Genomic DNA, 23,297 nt, shown 5'->3' with positions numbered 1-23,297 from the left:
GAGCTGAAATATCTGAAAGTTGAAGAAGTTGAAGAAGTTTAAGGAGGATTTGAAAACAATCTCCATTTGAAAACCATGTTAAAATATTAATGATTATTGATTTATATAAATTAAAGCTTAAGAGGTAGAAAGCTGAAAAGTCATAGCCCCCAAGCCAGAAAGAAGCTGAACATTTTAATATTTGAATGGTTTTAATAGCTGAAAGTATGAAGGAGTTGAAAGGTGCGGCGGAAGAAATAGAGGAATAAGTCGGAATAAAGATTAGAAGAACAATACTTGGAATGCTTAAAGCATTCCAACTAATAAGTCGGAATAAAGATTCGAAGAACAATACTTGGAATGCATCTCAATGCATTCCAACAATTAGTTGGGGTTTGTTAATTTAGTTTCATTTTCAAACACTGGCCGTGCAGAAAGTCTTATAGGACAGAGGTTAATGGTTTTTGGTGGTCACCGCTTCAAACAACCTCTCCTGACAGAGTACGTTCCTGTTGTTCTAGTGAATCCACAGACAGCCGTGTTTAATCCGAACCCACTTCATACTCACAAAAATGCTGCTCGTGAAAACTTGTAACACGGCGGAGCCTCTCAGACAGACATCCCATGGCGATTGTCGGCTCTTGAGGCTGTGCGGAGGTCTGATGCCTACAATCATCAGCGAAGTGGGGATGTGAGTATATTAATAAAGTCATCCATTGCAGTTGAGTCTCTCTCCCTTTAAAGAAGCCTCAAGGCCCCCACAGTGTTTCTCACATTGACACATGATATGCTGGATCCGTGGAGAAGAGCCTTGTAGGCGTTCCGTGAGTGAGGTGTGACCCCCGTGGTTCATTCATACCTCTGCATGGGCCTCTGGGTAGGATCCGTATGGGGGGGTCGGGCGTGTAGTTGCGCGATGCAACCGCTGGGTTCGTAACCTGACACCCGGCGTCGCTTTACCCGCAGAAAGCCTATTTAAAAAGGAAAGGGGGTGAGTCCAAACGCTCCTGACTCCGTAAGCCCCCCTCCAAAAGGACCCAGCTCCCTCGCCGGCCGGCCGCGCGTCCCTCGACCTGGATCGGCATAAATGAATGAAACACTGGGGAATATCGGCAGACCATTGCACGGGGAAGCTCTCTTGTCAAACCAGGCTGCCAGAAGGAATTTACGTCGGGCTTGACAGGACAATCAACATGAGTTTTTTCCTCCGGAACTTCATCCCAAGCTTGTCAAATGTGTAAGACGGCGACCGGTGTCTTCTGCCCCCCTTGCGAAGGAGTCACGCTGTGATTAACGGTCAGGTTTTTGACTGCCAGGACAAATGAATACAAATGAATTTAGGCACCCGAAGGAGAGATTGCAGAACCTCTCATCTAGACACAAAGTGAGTACCGTGCATGCTTGTTCCACCGTGTCCGCGTGCTTTGGGGCTGCTGGAGGGGGCCGAGGTGAGGCGGATCCCCGGCGGGGGACTGAGCTCCATGCACCCCCCCCACATACCCCCATGTGGGTTACCTGCGATGAGGTGTCCACCGGGGCCTCCGGAGGCTCTATATGGGGTCCGTTGGGGACCAAATTGTTTCCACCTTTTATCCTTTCCCCATTAACATCTACCAAATGCTCAAAGAAATGCGTTTCATTCAAGACTTTTTAAACATAAAATCCACAACGTGGAACATTAATGTTTACCGAACTGACTCATCTGGCCAAGCAAAACAAAAGCGCGTCATCGGACCTAAACGTCCCATGAGAGTTCATGAGCATCCACCGGAGCGTTTGCGAGGCGCTTCCCATGTTTCCCCCTTTTACGCGCGCAGTAAAGAGGGAAAAATCCCCTTAATGCTGAATCACTGACCGAAGCTTTTGCAAAGGTTTTTGCATTTGCATCCGCTTATCAATTCATTCAAAGGAACATCTGCGACTGACGCGCTTTTCACAGAGACGCTCGGCAGAACTTTCGCTTCTCAGTGACGCACAACGCGGATTTCTGCGTGTTTGTACAGCGTGGACTTCGGCGGACATTCTGTTGAGATGCTCGCGGGAGCATCGGGTCCTCACTCGGCCACAGCGTTGACCGTTTCAGGGAAGTGCATGCAGCAGCCAGCTTCTGCACAGTTCTGGTTATAAAAACCCCATCCCTCCATTCGTAAATACGTTCATTCATTGAAACATGCACGCGCCGTTCATGCCTCCAGACGGATATTTGACGTGATTTGGCTGTGAACATCTGGATGAGGTGGGGAAAATCCGGAGATCTGACTCACAGTTCCCGAGTTTCTCATGAAAGCGAGCTGGCGTCAGCTTCATTTGTCGCATGCGGCTGTGTGTTTCACAGAAACCAATCATCGGTTAAAGCGGCACAAGGTTCACATCCTCACACGCGCGTGACCACCGTCCAAGTGAGCGTCCCGACAGCTGCTGCAACGTAGCGCGTGCATGCGTTGCGATGTGTTACCTGAGTGTATGTTGTACCTGAGAGGGGGGGGGGGGTCGGCTGCGTGGAACATCACGCGCGTCCACGTGGTGTCGCACTTTACGTCCCATCCGCTGGCTGTTTGCATGCAACTATTAGTGTGTTGTCATACTTTGAGTTTTATCAACATTGTAAAAGTAAATCTGCATAAATCTGAAATAGCCACTCAGATCCTACGTTCTGGGTCAGAACCTCTTGTTCTAAACTGAATAATACATTTCCTGTGAGAGAGAGTATGTCTTTGTGTGTGTGTGTGTGTGTGTGTGTATGTGTGTGTGTGTGTGTGTGTGTGTGTGTGTGTGTGTGTGTGTGTGTGTGTGTGTGTGTGTGCAGGAGGCAGGATCACCTTAGGGAAATCCTTTCAGGGAACCATTGAGTAGTTCAAACTGGTTAAAAGGACCGGAAACCACCGTGGCTTCTCAGTGTGTGTTTTCCTCAACCTTTGATGGGTCGCTGGCCTTCAGACAAGCTGCTGTGTCAGTCTGTGGGGAGGCGGCGGTTTTGGGGGTTCAAGGGGGTTCGAATGAAGGTTTACACATGGTCATTGTAGGTTCAGGCAAAGCGATGAAGTCGACGCCAGAACATCGGCTTTGAGGAAATTACAGTTTTCAACTGCAGATTGTACCATGTGGATGAACTCTTTGCCCCTCGGGCACATTTTGGGAGCATCGTAACCAGCGTACTGTGACTCATCCGCTCCCCCAGTGTGTTGCTCAGTGACACTCTTTCCCATTCGATCACTTGATCTTTTGATAGCAAAGGAGATGTCCATGCTGAGAAGATCAGTGAGTAGTGAAGGACGTTACCAGCAATGCAGAGAGGCCTTATTCTCACTTCTCACTTCTCACTTTTAAATGCGAGTTTAGGGGCTCACAGCGAAGGTCATATTGTCTGCTTCAAGTTGTTCTTCATCTGGCCTGTGTTTCGTCCACTCAGCGTAGCTGTGAGTTCCCTCAGGGAGTCCCGTCAGAACTAACTGTTGGGATGAAAACTACTCCGTACTGGGTCGGTGCACGAAGGTCAGCCCAGCTGATGTAAATGTCCACTCTGCACAAATCCACCGGAGTGGAACCTCCTTCAAATAACCCACAGAGCAGTTCGAAAAAGCCTTAGAAAAACAGACTGAGAACTTTAAGAATAAGAAGCCAAAGAAAACAGCTTCCGAAAGAAACGCGGCCCACTGTTCAAAGATGTAAACACCGCCGTGGACGCCAAAAAAAAAATCATCTCGGCAATCATGACTCATTTTTCCGAAAGCGGATCCCTCCCCGGCTGATAAGACTGTGAATGGAACTGTAACCAGCTGGGAATCTACACACACGCACGCACGCACGCACAATCCATCCCGAGTAACCACAGCCAGCTGTGTGGGGGGTTGATTGTGATGAAGCTGCATTAGCAACAAGGAACCGTGAGACAGGCAGACACAGACACCATCACAGACGACAGACCCTTGGATACGTACACACTCCGTGATTATAATCATCGAGGCCCGAAGGGGGGAAGCAGCCGGCGGTTTAGTGCGGAAGTTGTTGGCAGAAACGAGATCTTATCCGGGTTATGGTGCAGGTAAATATGTTCCTTCTCAAGCTACTGTCTTTCCCGAGTTTCCTGTATTTGGAGCCCACAAACCTCCCAGCTACAGCTGCTATACACATTTCCTTCTCGGACGTGTGTGTGTGTGTGTGTGTCTGGATGACCTCCAGCAGTTAACAGTGGCTCCCCTGCCTGTCACCAGATCTCAGTCCCCCGCTGAGCCCTCAGTCCACTTCCCAATCAGTCCCCACACCTGGAAGGGGTGACGGTGCTGAGGGAGGCCGCTTTGTGCGCGTGTGTGAGGAGAACCCTACTGTAGCGTTTCAAACCCCAACCTGAAACTGTGTGTTTGCAACGAAATACGTTGCTCTTAGTAGCTTTGATCATTTTTTTACGCCAATAGTGGCTTTTTAAATGGACTCTCAATAGAAATTGACGCCAGTTTGTATATTTCCATCATCTGTGACTGCTTCCTCTGTCTAACGTCCTTTTCGTCTCTTCCTCCAGGAGAGCCCTATTGCTCTGTACCGTATTATATTGTACTTGTTACCTGGGACTTACACAAGTGCACCCTGAAGGTAAGATGTTACTTTAAGTCTCTTCCACTTCTGTTCATTCAGTCACTCTGTTTAATCCCCCTCAGTGGGACGTAGTCTTCACATACTTTGTCATCGCTCGAGCACAGAAACACACTGTTATGAGAAATGGGCCAACGGTTGCCGTGACGACAGGCGTAAACTGACTGAGCAAAGAAGTGATCAGATCGTAAATTCAAAGCTGACCGCGACGGAGAAATGTTCTTTACTGAGTCCATGAACACGTCTTTGATTGACAGCCCAAACAGCAGACGTGAGGCGAAGGTCATCGTCAAGATACAAGATAACCTCCATATTCTACAGTAACAATTTATCATGAAAACGTGACACGCTGGAAGGAGTCACTCTTAGTTTTTCGACTCACAGCCATGTTTGTTTTTTACGAGGCTTTAAACCAAGTTCCATCTCATTGCTTTAAAGTTTTGGTTCACTCTCACCGTTCCCGCAGCATTGAGCAGCTGTTTCTTTTCCTGGAAAGCTCTAAAAAGCTTTTGTTCGCTACCTGCTCAGCAGCAAACAGCCGACAGGCCCGAGCAGCGACTAGCCGCTGAACACAGCGGAGCCTTTCAGAAGCCAGAGAGCCACATTCTTCCTTCTGGAAAAGCAGAGATGCAAATAGCACAAATATTAGACTCCCATCCGCCAGGTGGTCGTAAACGTGACTGAATGAATGATAATGTGACTTCTGGATCTTTAAGCAACCAACTGTGTGTCATACGTTAAAATGCGACGATCCCACGAGCTTCTCTTTATGCCATTCAGGGGCTTCTCCAGATGAAAAGTTATGGATACAGTTCAGTGAATTGGCCCCTTCTCTGCTCCAATTATCGTGATTGAGACTGACAGGGGGTTCAATAGGCTCGACACGCAGCCACTGAGAACTGGTGACCGACAAAAACAAATGTCGTCTCGGTTCATTGCGACAAGGCCTGAAACCTTTTTTTTCCCAATTCAAGGTCACAGCGCCCAAATAAAAGCCTTGTAAACGCCTTCTAAAGCTTACATGCGTGCGGCCGTTTTAGATTGGATAAAAAAAGAAAAGTACAAATTACATTATCCATGATTAAAAATATTGTAGGGGCGATTCTTCGAGTGTGTTGGAATGAATCAGTGACCTCGTTAACGTTACAGACCCAAAGAGCCTCGGACCTTCTCTCGAGTGGCCTCTACGAACTCCAGCCGTGTGTTGGACACAAAGTCTGCCTGTGTTTGCTTGTGTGTTTGTGTTCACGTATATACAGTGAGCTGTATATCTAAAAACCAGATTATTGATAGTGCTGCAGTCCTCTACCGCTGAAGAGACCACACAGAGAGAAACATTCACCGTGTGGATGTGTATACACTGTATCCCATGTGCAGTAGCCAGGGAAACAAGTACAGCCCTACACATGCATGGAAAACACGTACACAACTGGCAGTGTAGGAGAGGCCAGTCGACATAAGTAAGGATAATATTCTATGGTATCAAATTAGAATGTGTTAAAACCTGGTGTGCATCACTAACACTTCAATAAATCCCGACTAGACGGGTTAGTTTACGTTTTTGTTTGACGCGGTGCGTGAGAGGACTCGGCCGCTTCCTCCCACAGGTTCAGTTCCTTGTTCACCGCTACCGAGCATCAAATTCTTCACGTTCTTTTAAAAAAAAAAAAAACCTTCCGTGCAATCATATAGAGTCCGAGCCGCCCCCCCCTCTCCCCCCATTCCCTTCAGCTTCAGCCGTCTAATGAAGCAAGCCTTGTTCAGCAGGAAGACAAGTACATCATTGAAGTCCTCTCCATGGATTACCAGTGCAGCAACTGTCAGGACGTCCCATTCCCCACTTTCCCACTCTGTCATGTCGTCAACATCGCTCGGCCACGTTTCTGTCTGAAGCAGGGCTTCTATACATAGATATAGTATAGTATAGTAGTATAGTATAGTACATGAATAAGTCCCCGTTAGGCCCAGTGACAGTAAAGGTGTGTCATATGGAGAATGAGCGCCGGAACCCCTGAGAAAGAAATGCTGAATAGAGAGAGTCAAACTTGGCGCAAAGGCCGGAAACTGTATTCCGCCTCCAGGCAGGGAGGTGATGTACTTCCTCGTGGTTACTGTGGTCATGTTTTGAATTTCCAAAGCCGCTCCATTGATGAGAAAGACAGAGGGGAGGTTTTCTGACGATGCCGATGTCCACTGGCTCATTCCTCCCCTTAAAACGACGAGGCCATGCGTTGACATCAGCCTCCCCGGCATCTCTCTCTGCAGCATCTGTCACTCGGCGAGCAACCGTCCAAGGTTGCTTCATATTCCCCAAACATTAGTCTTGTTTTATGTCCGTGTGGACCTAAAGAGAGTCATTTGTTTTGGCCTTAAGTCGCAGCAGACAGCCTACAGAAGCAGTTTGGTAGCCGCAAAACCCGGGGAGTTTATTATTCTTTGTATTTCTTCTTACCTTTCTTTTTCCTCCATCTCTTCACCCTGCAGTGTTTGAGCTCCTTTGTGAACTGCTGCTCTGAGTTGGCCGAATGACCAGTCTAAAATGATGTGTGGCTGTGAGCCTCTCATGCGTGACAGCAAACAAACAGAGATTGGTTTTATTTTGTTAATGGAAAGTTGTTGGAAAATTGGCTCAGGAGGCGGTGTAGTCAATCCAACCACTGGCAAAAACAGTTTAAATATTTTGCTGATCCTAACTTGTCTAGGATTTTCATATTTTGAAGATGTTTTTCAGTTTGCTTTGGCTTGATTGTTCATGGTTGTTCATACCTCAACAAAAGTGAGGCTCATTTTCCCCTTGGGATTCACTCCCAGTTACCAGGGATAATTTCCCTGCAATGTGATTACATTACAGTGTTTGTGAACAACACATACAATAGCAAACATTTAGCTAACCCTCGGGTTACTTGTTAACCCGCTGGACTTTTTCTTTTTTGTCTCTTGATTAAACTGCATATACAAATATTTTACAAAATGTATAATGAAATATGATGATGAGGGTCAACAGAACCGATTTGATCAGTAGGATAATCTTGAGTCTTTAAACTTAAAATGAATCGTAGAATTTACTTTTAAACTCAGGTATTAAAAAAAACCTTTTCATGTTAATATTGTACTGATGTGTGACCTCCACCTCTAAAGTCATTCTCCCTTTTGATGCAGATGTGGACATCCTCCAAAAGTTGGGGCTCAAGGGAGAGAAACCGTCGCGCTCGGTGCCTGCAGGGGTCATTCCATTCAGATCGGGGATCATCCTCAACCAGCGGGCCCACATTGAAACCCCACTGCGCTCAGTTTTCCCAGCGGCCATCTGGTCCAACCTGGCACTGGTCCTGAGTGTGCGCTCGCACCGTGTCAACAGCGCTTTCCTCTTCACTTTGCTCTCAGGCCGCAGGAAGCTCCTCCTCGGCCTGCAGCTTGCGCCGGGCCATCTGGTCCTGCACACGGGGCCGAACACCTCGGTGGCCCTGCCCTATGAGCCCCACGATGGTCAGTGGCACCAACTGGGAGTGGGAATTAATGGACAGAGAGTGACTCTTTATGCCTCCTGCGGAGAGCAGAGTGTTCATGCAGACTTTGGGTGGGACAGCGAGGAAGGACTGGCTCAGGAGCTCCATGGCTCCTTCTTGTTGGGGAGGACAAGCCAGCAGCAGGCGTCAGCACACTTTGAAGGAGCCATCTGCCAATTTGACCTGGTCCCTTCTGCACAGGCGGCTCACAACTACTGCAGGTACATAAAGAAACAGTGCAGGGAAGCTGACACATACAGGCCTAACCTTCCTCCCTTGTTGCCTATCATACCGCGAGAAGCAAACACCACAGCTACGCCTGCTACCCATAGACGCGCTGGCTCTGACACGCCCAGGAAGACCCCGGGGAAGGGCCTTGCCAAGAGTGTCGCGGCCGCTGCCTCAGCTGTCAGACAGGTGGCCCCAACCCAAACAATAAAGCCCGGCCACGGCGTCGTGCCCACACCCCTTCTGGGGACGCCGACGCCCTCAACAGTCCAGCTTGGTTTGGTCTCCCCGCCCCCCAAGGCGAGGACTGAGACTGTCACGGCACCACTCAGCACAAGAGCACCCCCAACTAAACCACCGAACCCTACACCCACCAATTCTAAAGATTCAAATCATAAACCCTCCAAACCCAAACCCACTCCCCCAAAGCCCACTCCTCGTAACAGCCCCAAAAAGGCATTTGCAGCAACAAACAACAAGAAGAAACCTTCTAATCCAGCCACTACCACCCCAAAACCTTCCAAGATAAAGCCTGTCTCTGCCCTATTAGAGCAAGGGGCACTCCCAAAAAAAACACAACCCACCACGGCCAAGAAACCGTCACCCAAGCCTAAAGTTACCCCATCCAAAGCCACTCTGCCCAAACCCAAAACAAATTCTGTCAAAGTTGTCACTTCCAAACCAACAGTATACAAAGGCAACCCAAAATCAACCTCAATCTCCCAAACTACAAATTCTAAAAACTCCAAGTCAGTCAACAAGCAGGGCGTCAAACCAACGAAGCAAGCCAAAACCACCAAGGCTACGGTCACCCCTCGACCAACCAGATCTTCCTACAACGCTGTAACGCCGCCTGCCACTGATGGTTTCCTGAGCTGGGAGGTTCCCCCTACTCAGTTCTCCCTGCTGGCTGGACCTCTAGGACAGAAAGGAGAAGCAGGCCCACCGGTAAGCACCTCCGCGCCGTCGAGTCTGTTACTGAGTACGCTTGTGTGTCTTTGTCCCCAGCAAAAAGGCCAATTAAGAAATTTACAACAGATGCTCACTTGATGAACCAGCTAACACTACATGCTTTAATCATGTGTACGTGCTTGGTGGACCGCACTCATAAAAAGGGGGCCGAAGCTATGTATGACCTCAGAGGAGAACAGGAATATACAGTGACGGAGCGTGATGAAATTTGTTGCTGCTGCTGACTAGGTGTCAGTAGCACAACATTCTGGTGCCCTTTTTAGTCGTTAGCCGGGCTGTAGCACTAAAGGCTCTGGAAATTCAGGAATCAGGAAACATTTATTGCCAAAATATGTCAAACATACAAGGAATTTGTTTTGGCGGTTGGTGCGTGACGGTAGACAGTGTAACAATAGACAACAAGACAGCAGTGCACAAGTAATAAAATAAAGTAAAATGAAATGCTAATGCAATGGGTTAGTAGAATAAGACTATGGGTTAGTATAAAACAAGAAAATAAAGTTAGAGTTAAAAATTTAAAATATTAAAAAAGTAAAAAAATATTAAGCATAAAGTGCACTAGCGAACAAGTAACAAAGTGACGAGTGACGAGGGGAAGTTTGATAGTTATTATTAAAGGGGTAAATGTGTGTAAAGTGAGCTCTGTCAGGGGAATCCCAGTCAGTGCTGAGACATCACAGATATATGTAGGTTATTATAGCTCTATCTTCTTTCCCACACAGGTTAGAACCCCTCTCCTCTTTCCTCTATGCACTGAACCCTCCGGGCTGGGTGTGACGTGTCAGGTCTGACGCCTTGCCGTCTCTGCACCAGATTCCTCTGTCACAGAGGAGTAGTGGAGGTCTCATGGCCCTCTTTCAAAGCCAGGTCAAGGGTCAGAGCCGTCAGTAAACACCATCGTTCAGCTTCCCAATTCAGTGCTAGAGTAGGCTACTCCTATATCACAAGGAGCGGGGATACAGAGGGAGGCTGGTGCATTTTCACCGCATCCAGCATTCCAGTTGCATCTTGATTGACCCCTTGAGAGGAAACTCGTGACAAAATTGTGACTGTCTCTTATAAAAATATATAGGCAAGTTCCAAAGTGATTTACTGCATAACTGCCCAGCAGTACTGTAAATTGAGGCAAAAAAAACAATGTCATCTTATACCAGTCACGTGGTAAATGACACCAAGCTGAGTTCAACCATCACAATCTGTGCACCAGCTGCGGAGTATTTACAATCTCTGTAAATGTTCTGGGATTTATGTGGAAATGTGTAATTTCACATGATCATACATTCAGATTTGGGATTTCATAAACACATGTGCTGTGTGCGCATTATCTTATACACACGCACAAATAGTCACAGATACAGCCACGTTCCCCCCATCTCAAGCAATTTGGGCTTCTCTCTTCTCCGTAAAAATCTGTTCCAACGTTCACCTGAATGTGATTTATTTGTTTTTAAGATAATTGTTATTGTGTAAGTGAGTTGGAGGTTTCATCTGATTAATTGAAGCTGTACTGGCCTTGATTTTTAAGTAGATTTGTGCTCTTATAACTCTGATAACAAGGCCTCTGTATTCAGTTATATTATACCTGCGAGCTGCCAGCTGCCCGAAAACTGAATTGCTGCCACAAATAGAACTTTCAAGCAGTTTAATTAAAAAGTGTACTTTCCAATAGTTAGAATTGTTGTTGTAGAGCAGTTATTTTGTTGTGAGTACATTACTCAGATTCAGTTGCCAGGTGGCACGAGTCATCTTCCAACTTCCTCACAGGAACACTCAGCGAGTCTACGCCTCATAACCGAAAACAGCCTGTGGAATAAGACTGTGTTTGAAATGTGGGCGATCGGATAAATGCGTACTGATGTGGGAATCCCTCGAGATTCCCACCTCGATTCACAAAAAAGGAGAATTCCCAAACCAGCGTGAGGAGGGAGGGGTCGCATGTGTGAAGATGCACAGGAGCGTGTGTCGATGTCGACACGTCCGCAGGCCACCGAAGAGCATCCCACCTTTAACAGCCGCGGTGGTCTCAACCACGGAGGTCGTCCCACAGCGGATCACGGGCAGACACGCACAAACGCACAATATATGGCTGATCAAACAGAGGTTTAGGTTGTTTCGGGGAGTTTTGTTACGTCTCTTTGAGTTCGAAGCCTTGTGAAAAACGAGCCGAGGAAACTGGAGAACGGGTAAAAACGTTCACCCTTCACTTCATGGTCGATGCTGCTGCCTTTTTTACTAGATGCTCATATCTTTGTTATGTCGGGCATCAAATTTAACGGCGTCGTAAAAATACTGTAATTTGTTTACAGCAAAGAAAACAATTGAGCAATTCCAGAATGGAAACGTTAAGTGTTTAATATTGATTTACACGAGGATCCTGAGCATCACAGGTAGCTCGCTTTAGCCCCTCTGCTTATCCCCACGTCTCCTTTTCCTCTTTTTTTTGGATGAAAAGAAAACGAAGGAGCACGAGGCTGATAAAGCCACACAGGCGCATTGAGTAGCTCAGGAAATGACCTGTTATTTCTAGTGTTTCTTCTGTTTCCTGCCACACGGGCTGAGAACTTCCTGATGGACAAGGCTGAACTCTCATCCTCTTGAGAAGGAAAGACTCCACTGGGACAAGGTGTTGCTTATGACTGCAGCCGCTGTGAAGCCTTTTCTGTGGAAACACACTCCGCAGTCTCACTGACCCGGCGCTTGTGATTGCGTATAATAGGAGGGGGGGGGGGGATACGATCACCTGAATACTGTCGCTAAATACACTCGTTCTCTTTCTCCTCAGGGACTGTCGGGACCTCCAGGGAAGCTAGGCCTGCCAGGCAAGAAGGGTCCTCGGGTAAGATCATCATTCGCACTTCCATTTCTGACCTAAGATTTGTCTCTATTCAGGTTTACTGTATCTCTCCCTGCGTGTGTGTGGGGTTGTTTTTTTCTTTGCTACTGCGGCTGACGTACATGTTGACCAAAGCTCATTCATGAACTACGAGTGAGCGGCGCGTGTCAGAGGTGAGTCAGGAAGAAAGACGGACAAGGACAGAGAGCATCTGTGTGTTCCAGCCTGGAGGGCAAAGTCCTGGACCATTTCATAGAGATACAAAAATAACCTGCCAAACCACGCTGCCACATCACTTTTAATCCCTTCCATCGCCCAGCTCACACACACACACACACACACACACACACACACTCACACACAAAGTTTTCCTATGCAAGGAGATCGTCCATATTCAGCACGGGGCTGCGAGTGCTGACCTCCCACCCCTGAGCATAAACAGGAAAGCTCCTATAAAGACGGCCTTTCAAAAGGCTGGCTGTGCCACAGGATGCCTAATAAAAGCACTGTAAACAGACAGAGAACACATGGCTCCAGTGGACTTTCTTCTCCGCGCTGAGCTGTTGCAGCAGGCTGCATCAACACTTTGTAGGAATCCCGTTCTGCACTTATGAAAGGCCTCTTTCTGCCAGATTGTATCTACGCGGTTGCGTAGATAAAATCTCATTCCTGGGTCGTCTTGAAGGTCCTCGTTGGCGTCCTCTGTTCCTCTCTGTATGGATTCAGACAGACTTGTTTTTAAAATGTCAACATTCACGGTTTTGAATGAATATCCAAATGCACCAGATATACCATCAGATGTACGCTTCATATAAATGAAGGCGTGTTATCTTTTTACTTACTGTTTGTGTCTGTCTGGGAAACGTTAAGTCTATGTGATCCCTCAACACTGCAGATGTATAAGGAGGTCTTTGTCTGGCTCTAATTAGAGCCATTTAAGCCCTTGTAGCCCCTCCCATCCCGCTTCTAGTAGCTATTCCACAACATCAGGCCCACTTTTCCATTCATTTCTAATGATCCGGATCAAATTTACAATAACAAAACGTTTATTGCGCTTCAAAGTCTAAACACAGAGCTGTGTAAACCTGTTCAAGTGCTATATAAGTGTGATGCGTGAGTGGAACTATTTTTGAATGACCGAGCAGCAGCTTTTCTGTGCGATATTTAACTTGAGTGTTCCTAAGAAGAATTTGGCTTTTTGTGACCTGCGGCTGGAGCCTGGACAGGTCCTGACTTAGAAAAGCCCCTCGGCATGCTGACCTCATTCATCAGAAGGATGTTTCACCTCATTCTGATTTACATCCTGGCATTTGTCAACCACGGCAGACCAGCTGTTGAACTGCCTGCGGCGTTGTCAGCGCAAGTGGTTGGTTTGCAATGTGTCCAAACAATGAAAACAAGCCCGGTTCAATGAAGAAGGCCTTTGGTTTGAAGCGAGGTCGCTCTGCAAACTCGCCGACGGCGTCTGACACGGCGCTCACACAAGCGTGCGTCCGTGCTCCAGCACTAATCCCACGTCCGTGTAGCGCCGACACGTGTGGCCGTGTTTATGACCTGCCTATATAAAGAGTAAGACCGATTACGGAGCTTTCCTGTGAACGACAGCAAGTTTAATTGCGGCGTGTGCAATTAAACGTTTTTTTTTTCAATTTGAAATCACTGAAATAAAACCAACTCCAAAGCAACTCCGACTCTGAGTTCACAGGTGATTTGATCATACGCATCATCTCTCTTTATGTCAAAAAATAAAATTCCACTCGGGGTGCTAGCTGAAGAGAGACCTCTGCCAGAGGTTTTCTTTCTTCTTCCGAATGACCTTCCGTAGCATCGGATTACTGGAAGTCTGCGTGATGACACACAGAGCACCATTGAGCCCGCCGAGCACCACCCGTGAACCCTGACCCCTGATCCCACACATGTGAGTGTGAGGCGCCGTCACCGCGGCAACGAAGAAGCCTTCGCTAGGTGACCGCGCGTTGTCCGCGGCGGGGCCCTTTGGAGTCTGCTCGCGGGTGTGTAACGAGGAACGGTGGTAGGAGGGTGTGAGAGGAAGTGCGCGGCGGATGCTGCGCATGTCGGCGCATCTGAAGAACGGCTGCAGGTATTCGTCTGGAGCCCGCCGGGTCAAAAGGGTCTTTGTCCCGAGGAAGGAAGGAAAAAAAAAAAAGCCTTCATCATTCCTCATGCTTCCCCTCCAAAGCAAGAAATCCCACTCCGGCTCGCTTAGGATTTCAAATAGAAACGTGGAAAACTAAAGAAGCATTCGCTGGCGACGGATCACCTTTTAAATTCCCAAAAGAAAAGTTTTTATATGAATCTCTCCTCTCAGTCGCAGTGCACGACCCGATTTATTATTACTTCAGGCACATTTTTAATACCCTATTTGAAATGCATGGCACTAAGGGAGCTCTCTAGGTTTCCATCATGCTTCATTTCCAACTTGTTGTAGCCGTTATGAGTTTACTGTTGTAAATGCCTAAATGATACTTTGGACCACGCTTTATTTCCGTTTTCGTATACTCTGGTCACATGAAACAAATATGTTTGGCTTTCTTAATCCATTTGCCTGTCTGCTTCTGTCGTTAAGAGGTTTTACAGTCATTTTTATAGCTCTGGGCTTTTTATACACTGAAAGTGTTCCGCAGAGGCAACATTTAGAGTGTGCGTGTGCAGAAGTGTGTTGACCGGGTTCTTTAATTAAGACGACGTCCGGTTGTCTCACACGATCCTGATCTAATGTTGTTGTTGTTGTTTTTCTTGCCTCTGAGTTGCACATTTGCATTTGCAAAGCGTTTTGTAGAGTCTCGAAGATATTTGTGTACTTCATAGCAGGCTAAGCGCATCCCACAAAACACAAGGAGCGACCGTTTCCTTAGATTTTCGCCCTCTTGTCTCAATTTAGAATTGCAATGAATTGAACGGAGCCCTGCAGCATTAATACCACAGGAGCCACAGCAATGCCCCGTATCGCTCTTCGGAGCCTGGTGGTCATTTCATAGCCCTCGACGTGTGCGCGCCCCACCCTGGTCTTCTCTAATTAGACCCCTGCTGTGCGAGAGAGAGACACGACATCGAGGCGAGGGCGCCGTAGCGAGCGTTGGTGCCAGCTCGTGCCTACCGGTGCACTGCCCAAGCTGTGGTGAGCCACGGGGCTCGATTTGAACATGTAATTGAAACATGTCTTGCTTGTTTAAGTTTATTTAGGGCATCGACGGCCTCCCTTAACACTGTCTGGACACTCCTGCTCTCGAGGGAACGCCGGCTGAGTACAAACCCACAGTGAAAGAGAGCGTGGGAGCAAAACTGTGAGATCACATCTCATCAATTGAACATTATGGTTCAAAGCGACACCTGTGCACACGCACGTTGTAACGTCCTGTTCACTCCTGTCTCGGGTGAGTCAGACATGAGTGTCATCAGACCTTTGAAAAGAAGAGCAAAAGGCGTGGACGTTGTCACGTCTGCACGCGACCGCTATGTCTGTCTTTGAACAAAGGGCTGTAAAACGCAGCCCAAACCCCATCTTACTGTTTTTTTTCTCTGCTGGATAATGAAGAGCTGTCTGTCTGGATGTTGCAAGACGTTAGTCCTTTTCATGCTGCAGACCGGATCACGAGCGCAAATGGCTTCCTCGTTTGTTTCCCCTCACCTCAGCGAAACTGACTTAAAGCGATTGTGGCTCTTTTTCCACCCTCTCTGAATCGCTCGACCCCTGACCCTCTCCGGGAGGGGGGGGGGGGGCAAGTTAGGGGCCCCAGGGTACCGCACCACGTGGAGGGCAGGAGCGAGGTCAGAAAACAGGTCACTTAGAGAAAGAGAAGAGAGACAGATGACTCGATGGCGGAGAAAAAGCAACAACAAAAAAAACCTTTCTCTTAAACTGACGACTGCAGTTTAAGCGGTGGTGTTGATTCATTCTCCGGCTTCCAATGGCTGCGGCTAAAGTGCCCCCCGGGGGGTGGGAGGGGGGTGCTACTCGACGGGGCGAGATGGTTCGTGTTACCAATATGCAGCTACTGTAGATCCTGCCTCGTTTGCCTTCAGACTGTTGTGTTCATTTCCTCAGCGATGGCCAATGCGGACAGAAACGCACTCCGGAATTCAAAATGTTATGATACCAAATGATCTGCACAACTCGTCAAGAAGCCCGGCAAATGCTCGTTTGTGTGTGTGGGGGCGGGGGGGGGGGTGGGGGGGGGTTCGGGGGTTGTGGAACAGTGGGCGGGACAACCACATCCATATGGCGAGGCAGCTCCACAGAGCCCCATTTTCCATCCGCTTCGACCCCCAACAAAACCCCCCAAATACCTCCCCACCCGACGCACACACGCACAGCTGATGTATAGGAAAGTAGTTTAAAGCAGCATGAAGGCCAAGTTTCTCCAGACAGACTCTGCAACCCATCCTCCCTCCCCCCGACCCCGACCCCCCTCTCTCTGCTCTTCACAGTAGCAAAGCGCAGTCTTCATCAGCTCCTTCCCTCTGCGACGATTGATTGAGATGTCGATAGCCGGGTGATTGCGTGTTTTTTTTCTCCCTCTGTCTCTTCTGCAGGGCGCCGCCGGTCCCCATGGAAACCCTGGCCGACCCGGTCCGCCCGGGCTCAAGGTATCTGACGTCCCTCCTAATCTCACTGATGATCACCAGTGGCCCTTTCTTGCCTCTACTAATTAAATAAAGCGTTTACGATCCTCTCCTGGGAACGACAATGTTGCATTTTCACTTTTTCTATACATCCGGAATCCATGAAGAGCAGCACGGGTAATGGTGCGCGTTGGTTGAAGGGTCGAGGACAGTTCACATAGGGATAGACTCTACGTACACGCCGCTGCATCACTTTAACACGCGTGTCGCAGAGGTCACTTCCGTTTATGTTCCACTGTCACCAAGGTCGTTCAAAATCTAGGGAAATCAGCTTGATTTGTATGATTGTTTGTGCATTGGGGAGCTGCTCATGTGTGAAACGAATGCCCTTCTACTGCAACTCGATCGGAGAGAGAAGGGTTAGTTGGACACCAGGGGGAGGGGGGGGGGGGGGGGTTGCGGAAGTGATTTATCGGCGCCCCGGGGGAAAGATGTTAAGTCGGAAAGTGACTACTCCTTATAAATCTGTCTACTTTTAACGCGAGAACAGATGACCGTGCGCTAGACAAATCCTCTGGATCCGTCTTCTGATTGTCTGGACTGACGCTTTAGCAAACACCCTTGACCTCCGGCGCCGTGTGCTCAGAGCCGTAAGCGAGGCCCACTACCTGTTATTCAAAGTGCATTATCAAAATGCCTCGCAAGAACAACTGTGCAGCTGCCCCGAGTCTTTGTCCTTGTCTCCCCGATGTCATTTATATTATTCCTCGTTGCACTTTTTACAACCTCCCTCACACCGTTGTCCGATACCTGCTCATCTTCTTGCTCAGACTGCTACCACTCACAGGTCGGTAAGTTAAATATGAAGCCACAGTCAACAGAAATTGAGTTAGATCCACTGATTCCGTCTCTATAATAAGCAGAGCTGCATAAATCTTCTCAACTAAGTCTCAGCAATGAAGAATTATTTCCCCGAATCCAGCTACCGTAGAGGTCGAGCTCACCTGGCCAAGTCCCACATTGTTTAACAAAAATATAGCGGTGCCTCTAAACCGAACTAATTAACACGTTGTACCTTATTTGTCCATTCAAATCCATACAAAACACAAAGTTTGTGGTCTTGTGTGGGGTTTCGTGCCAGACTTTTTCTTGGCAGGAAGCAGAAAGCCTGCAGTCTATTGGAAGGCCCCAAAAGTAGTTAGTGAGCTTTATGCACTTCCTGAGGGACTGTGTCTTAGATTTTGTTAGTATTTACCAAAATATTGAACCATTTCTTTGAGATGCATGCAAATGGTAATAATTAAATAACATTATGGTAAGAAATATTTTAGCTTAAAAAAAAAACAAGCAAGCCCTGGAAGAACACCAGCGGAGGGGAAGTCAAATATTTGAAGCCCTCCTTAGTGAATGAAGAGTAAATTCTCGACGAGTGGTGCCGAGCAGCCGTCTCCCACCTGGCACCAGTGTTGAGAGAATAATTCTGTTGTGTTTGATGTCTGAGGGTGCACTGCGATCTTTGCTCTTTCATCGCTGGTGAATGAAACAAAGTTGTAAATAGCGGGGGTCCGTGCACTCAGCACTCCGTCTAATTTCCGATCCAGAGCTTTGATGTGCCGAGGCCTCGTTATTGTTACCTGCTGACAATGAAGCTCGCCGTGTGGGACTGGAGGGGCACCGAGCCCACATAGCAAACTGATTTTTCAATACTGTTGTTTTGCGGGTTCCTTTTATTTGGTGTAAGATGTACAGGGTCGAGCTTTTTGTCACTCAAACCCAAATGCAATGTGTGAGGAAGGTAACAAACAGAAAATCCCGCTTCTGTGTTTCCCTCCATCAGGGGAGGAAAGGGGACCCTGGCGTTTCATCTGGGCCAGCACCCAAAGGAGAGAAGGTATTTTCTATTTCATTTCCTTACTCGATTCGTACGTTGTAACATTGTCCCGCCAGGCGAGCTTCTCCTCCTCCTCCTCCTCCTCCTCTTCCTCCTCTTCCTCCAACCGCTCATTGGCGCCTTTTGACCTCCTGGCTTTTCTCTTGCAGGGAGACAGTGGGATTCTCGGCCCAGTGGGCGCGATTGGCCAAGAGGGTCGGAAGGTAAGACCGACCAAAACCGCGCGCCAGATTTCTTCCAATGGAACCGGTGTGCAAACTTCATGAAAGAAAATAGCTTGGAAAAGCCCAGGAAAGGAATGACATTCACATTCGTCAGCGTTTCGTGACCTTTTTTGTTTTTGTGCGTGACGTATTTAAATGTTTTAATGCGTCTCGGCTTGCTCATTTGTGCGAAGCGCCCGTTGCGTCGCTCTTTCTCCTTTTGTGCTGTGTTCACCATTTCTTCCATCTGTGTTGGCTGGATCCATGACGCTGCAGTGTTGGCAGGAAGGATGTCACGAGGGATGAAGGGAGGAGGCTTTTGTCATCAGGGGGAAATGAGGATAGGGATCAGGTCTTGTGTCTTCGATGTTACTTAAGTCGCAACGTGAGGGATTTATTCAGCAAAGAAAGGGACAAAGTTCAAAGGAACAGATCACATTTAAATTATACCTACATTGAGAGGCTCAGCTAATTGAATGAACTGACTGTAATGGTTTTATAAAAATAAAACTCAAATATTGTAAAATGTGCAAAATAACTGAGTTAAGATGAGTTGTGCACACGAAGCAGCGTTAATGAGACAGGCCCGAGAACAATCTGCATCAAGGGTTCTTCCCATGCAAACAAAAGGCTCGTTGTGGCAGAAGAAGCTCTCGTGCAATCGCATTCTGAAGCATCGCCAATCGAGCCCGTGTGTCAAACTAATTAAAAGAATAAGCAGAGTAAAGCAGCCGAGCCGTTAGACTGAATGCAACTCAGCGGAGGCGTGAAGTGCCTCAGCAAGTATTTGTTGACTTTCCAAAAGCCACAGTTTCTGTGTCGTGGCCGTCTCAAGTTCAACACATGGCTTTTGTTAGGAGTCGGCTTTCCTCTGTGCGTCTGTGTCCAGTTGCATGTCACACACACACACACACACACACACACACACACACACACACACACACACACACACATACGGTCAGAATGGAAAATGTAAAGCCGGTGGAAAACATTCGCAGATTCATTTCAGGCTAAACGAGTCCTGGCGGAGATTTGACGGCCCGTCGGAGAGTCAGACAGTAGCATGTGAAGCGACATTATTGTTTCTGCGTAATGGTCAGATAGGGACAGAAACTGTGCCCGTCGGTTTGAACTTAAACGAGCTGTGCAGATGCTCAATAAACCGTGTTAATGACGCATATCTGCCCCCCCGGGGGGGGGGTACGTATATATCGGAAAGGACTGCGCGTCATCGTGTCGGGAAGTTGTTGCCATGGCTTCTTCATCAACACATGCTGTGATGTCATCGCAGCAGGCCTCAGGTATCCGTCAACGAGCCGCAGACACCAAGACTGCGGAGGAAACTTGTTAAATTAGTCAGCTTCCTCTCCGAACGAAGAACACAGCGGCCGATTAACCCCCGTTTGTGCCGAAGAACGCGCAAAACGCTTGACGCCGCCTGCTGCGAGAGGGCAAAAACGCCGTTAATTGCAATTACACCTCAGGGGGCGGGCCACCCTGAAACAGCCATGAGCCGGCTCTTCCCCCTCACAACGATTCGCTTTTGCTACCGTGAAGCTGAGCTTTAGGAAAAACAGGGGGAACGGCAGCTTTTCCACTCCACCTTTGCTGTCTTTCTCTGTCTCACACACACACACACACACACACACAGCAGCCTTAGCGTGACACTTCAACCGGGAATTCTGGAATTTGGCTGCTGGTTTTCCATGGAAAACCTTAATGGAGAAAGCAGTAGTGCTTTGAACGTGTGCGATTGGAGCGATTGGTGATTCTACACCGACAGACCAGCCAAGCATGTTCCGCTCTGTACAACATTTGTCCTACCGAGCCGACCGTGAATGGCTTTTCAGCCTGGTCGGGCCGGGTCAGGCGGAGGGGACGCGCACACGGGGGCCAAACCTCAGCGACAAGGCCGCATTACAGGCGGCGCGTCTTACCTTACCGCCTCCATTCTTCCCTTTTCTAACGTCTACTCCCACTGCGGGGTGATCGGCCTTTTCATACATCTGTCTTTCACGCTAAGACTGCTGTTTCCTTCCTTAAAGGCGAGACATGCTGTACTGAGCGGTGGCACTGCTACACGCCGTTGCAAGCTTTAAAATAAATACACGTTCTTACACTTACATTCTTTTCACGTCTTTGGTCTGAGTACAGTTTGTATTTGTGATTATGTTTTCAATGACAAGCGCTTCCCCAAACAGGACAAACAGATAAATAACTTTTAGCCTTGAAATCTTCTTCTTTTTTTTGCAGTCAATGAGAAATCTTATTATGTCTCTATAGTTTGTGTGATTTGGTTGAATTTGTTCGCCATCCTGATTAGATGAAGTCATCAATAAGACGCTCGTCTAAGTAAAGAGACATTTATTAAAGCTGACCGTAACCTTATTTTATTTAGTGTCTAATTAAAGTAATAAACTTGAACGGGGTCAATTTACCTATGTGTTTTGATTTTGTCTCACAATGAGACATTTGTGTCCCGTTCCATTAAGGACTCATTGTGATTTTATACTAACAATGTTCTTTTAAAACTAGAACTAAGCAGAAAATCCCACAAATACGCAGCGTGATGTTGTTGCTATAATTTCGCTGCAGGGGCAAGACCGTGTGTTAATCAGATTTGTTTCCATTATTTAAGCAGGACAGTTTATTTGTTTGACATTAATTTGTCTGAAGCTCCCCGGGACCTTTTCCAAACCAAACTCTCTCCATTTAGATCCCGCCCACTTCAATCTAATAAATCTGCAGGCTCATCACCACGGCAGTTATGGGAGAACTCAAATCGACCATCAGTTTCGTGGCAAGTTTCACAAGAAGAACAACTACTCGTTGTTCCGTCTTCCGCCATGCTGGGAGTTAATAGCGACACTGTGCGCGAGCAAACATGCTGCTGAAATCGTGGTTCAGGCCGGGATGAATGAGGGATGTTTTGATTAATGCAGTTGTTTGTTTGTTTCATTTACCTCCGTGCCCAGCAGACATCGGCATGGAGGGTTCCTGTTGTGGCTGTAAATGCAGCACCGCTCAGAGCTAAATCTGGCAGGCGGGAATTGTAAAAAGAGAAAGAGGTAAAGAGAGAGGTAAAAAAAAATAGATGAAACAGAGATTGATGAGGTGAGGGGTATATTCTGGTCCATTGGAGGCTTGACAGTGGAAGACGCCCATGCATCATCCGTCGTGGACACTTTACTTAACAGACACGAGGCTGCGGCTCATTCGAACGCCCACAGGGTGAAGAACAGAGTAGCTGGTAACGAGTCGCAGGAAACCACTTGTTTTCTTTGCAGAAACAATATGTCTCTTACTTTATTTCTGCACGAAATGCGCTTAACATTCCCTTGGGCACTGCTCAGCTTAGTGGGGTACCGTGGGAGGGACGGGGGGGGCGAGCGGTGCTACCGGGGATCAAATGAAAAGCTTTCTGCTGGGGGTTTATCTGATTGAACACACATGCTTGTTAAGCAAGTGGCACAACAACGCGAGCGGGCTTGGTGGGAACGGCCGCTCTCATTAGCCAACTCACAATGAGGGAGATACGGATCTGAGACGGTCTGCCTCGGGTTGGAAGGGTACGGTTAATACCCGGGACGCACAGTGTGTGTGTGTGTGTGTGTGTGTGTGTGTGGCCCTCACAGCACAGCTTGGGAACATAAGCCGCTACAGATGTTTGTGCTATAGGGAAGCCATGTAATGATACAGTGTACACGTCTCTTTGTGTGTTGCTCTTCCTGTCTTTGCTTACATGCAGAAAAACAGACTGGTTTAGACACATGCAGGCGATTCAGACCTGCACAAATTCACCAGAACCTTATTAGAACCTTTTTGAAAAGGTTGCACAGAGCCCTCGCTTTCTAACCAGTGCGAGTAACTTTCATGAAACACACACACACACGTTTCTGCCAGATGCGTATTAATCAGGAATTTTCTCCAAAATAAAGCTCGTCTTAAATCCTGTAAAAGTGAAATTTGCAACTGGGTACATTTTGATTTTGATGTTCTGTTATGTTGATTCACTTAACAGATTTAGGTATGGCTGATTTAATGTCGTATTGAAGTACTGCATGTGGAGTGCAATGGTGGAAAGCACTGGTACAAAGCTGTAAGCCAGTGAGGGTTAACGTGTAACTAGGAGGGATGTTGTGTTCGCTGAAGGATGGTTTACAGGAACTCGTGGAGCTTTGGCTTGGACCTCTGGAGTTGCGGTTTAGGAAAACGAGACAACAGGAGTCTTGCCTTCTCTCTGCCTATCAAACTGTGGTCTGGACCGAGCAGTCGTCCCACTTTGCCGGGGCTCTGCGTTGCTGGAGTCAGCAGAACTGTCTGAAAATGCACTATTTCCGGCTGCGCTGCAGTCTACTGCCACCCGACTCCAACGGGAAGCCATTTGAGCTCCTCTGTGAACATGGCCAGTGGAAAGTCTCGTCCCCTTGACCGAAGGGCAGTTTGGCTCCTCGCATCGTAAACAAATCCCCCACTTGAGTTTTTCCAACCGTTTACAAACTGTGGATCTTAAG

General features: G+C 47.8%; 1 protein-coding gene across 1 annotated transcript in view; it reads left to right on the top strand.

Moving 5' to 3' along the window:
• The first annotated feature begins 982 nt into the window (after positions 1-982).
• col27a1a (collagen, type XXVII, alpha 1a) overlaps positions 983-23,297 on the top strand; it is a 52,074-nt gene continuing 29,759 nt past the window's right edge. The window contains exons 1-7 of the mRNA XM_040198047.2: positions 983-1,363; positions 4,496-4,566; positions 7,726-9,248; positions 12,055-12,108; positions 16,660-16,713; positions 18,527-18,580; positions 18,730-18,783. Coding sequence (XP_040053981.2) covers positions 1,311-1,363; positions 4,496-4,566; positions 7,726-9,248; positions 12,055-12,108; positions 16,660-16,713; positions 18,527-18,580; positions 18,730-18,783 — 1,863 coding nt within the window. The 5' untranslated portion in view covers positions 983-1,310. The remainder of the gene's footprint in view (positions 1,364-4,495; positions 4,567-7,725; positions 9,249-12,054; positions 12,109-16,659; positions 16,714-18,526; positions 18,581-18,729; positions 18,784-23,297) is intronic.

The sequence above is a fragment of the Gasterosteus aculeatus genome, chromosome 14 (genome assembly GCF_964276395.1).
Source record: "Gasterosteus aculeatus chromosome 14, fGasAcu3.hap1.1, whole genome shotgun sequence".
In the NCBI taxonomy this organism is placed as follows: domain Eukaryota; kingdom Metazoa; phylum Chordata; class Actinopteri; order Perciformes; family Gasterosteidae; genus Gasterosteus; species Gasterosteus aculeatus.
The sequence above is the reverse complement of the archived record's forward strand: the minus strand, read 5'-3'. Positions and strand labels throughout refer to the sequence as shown.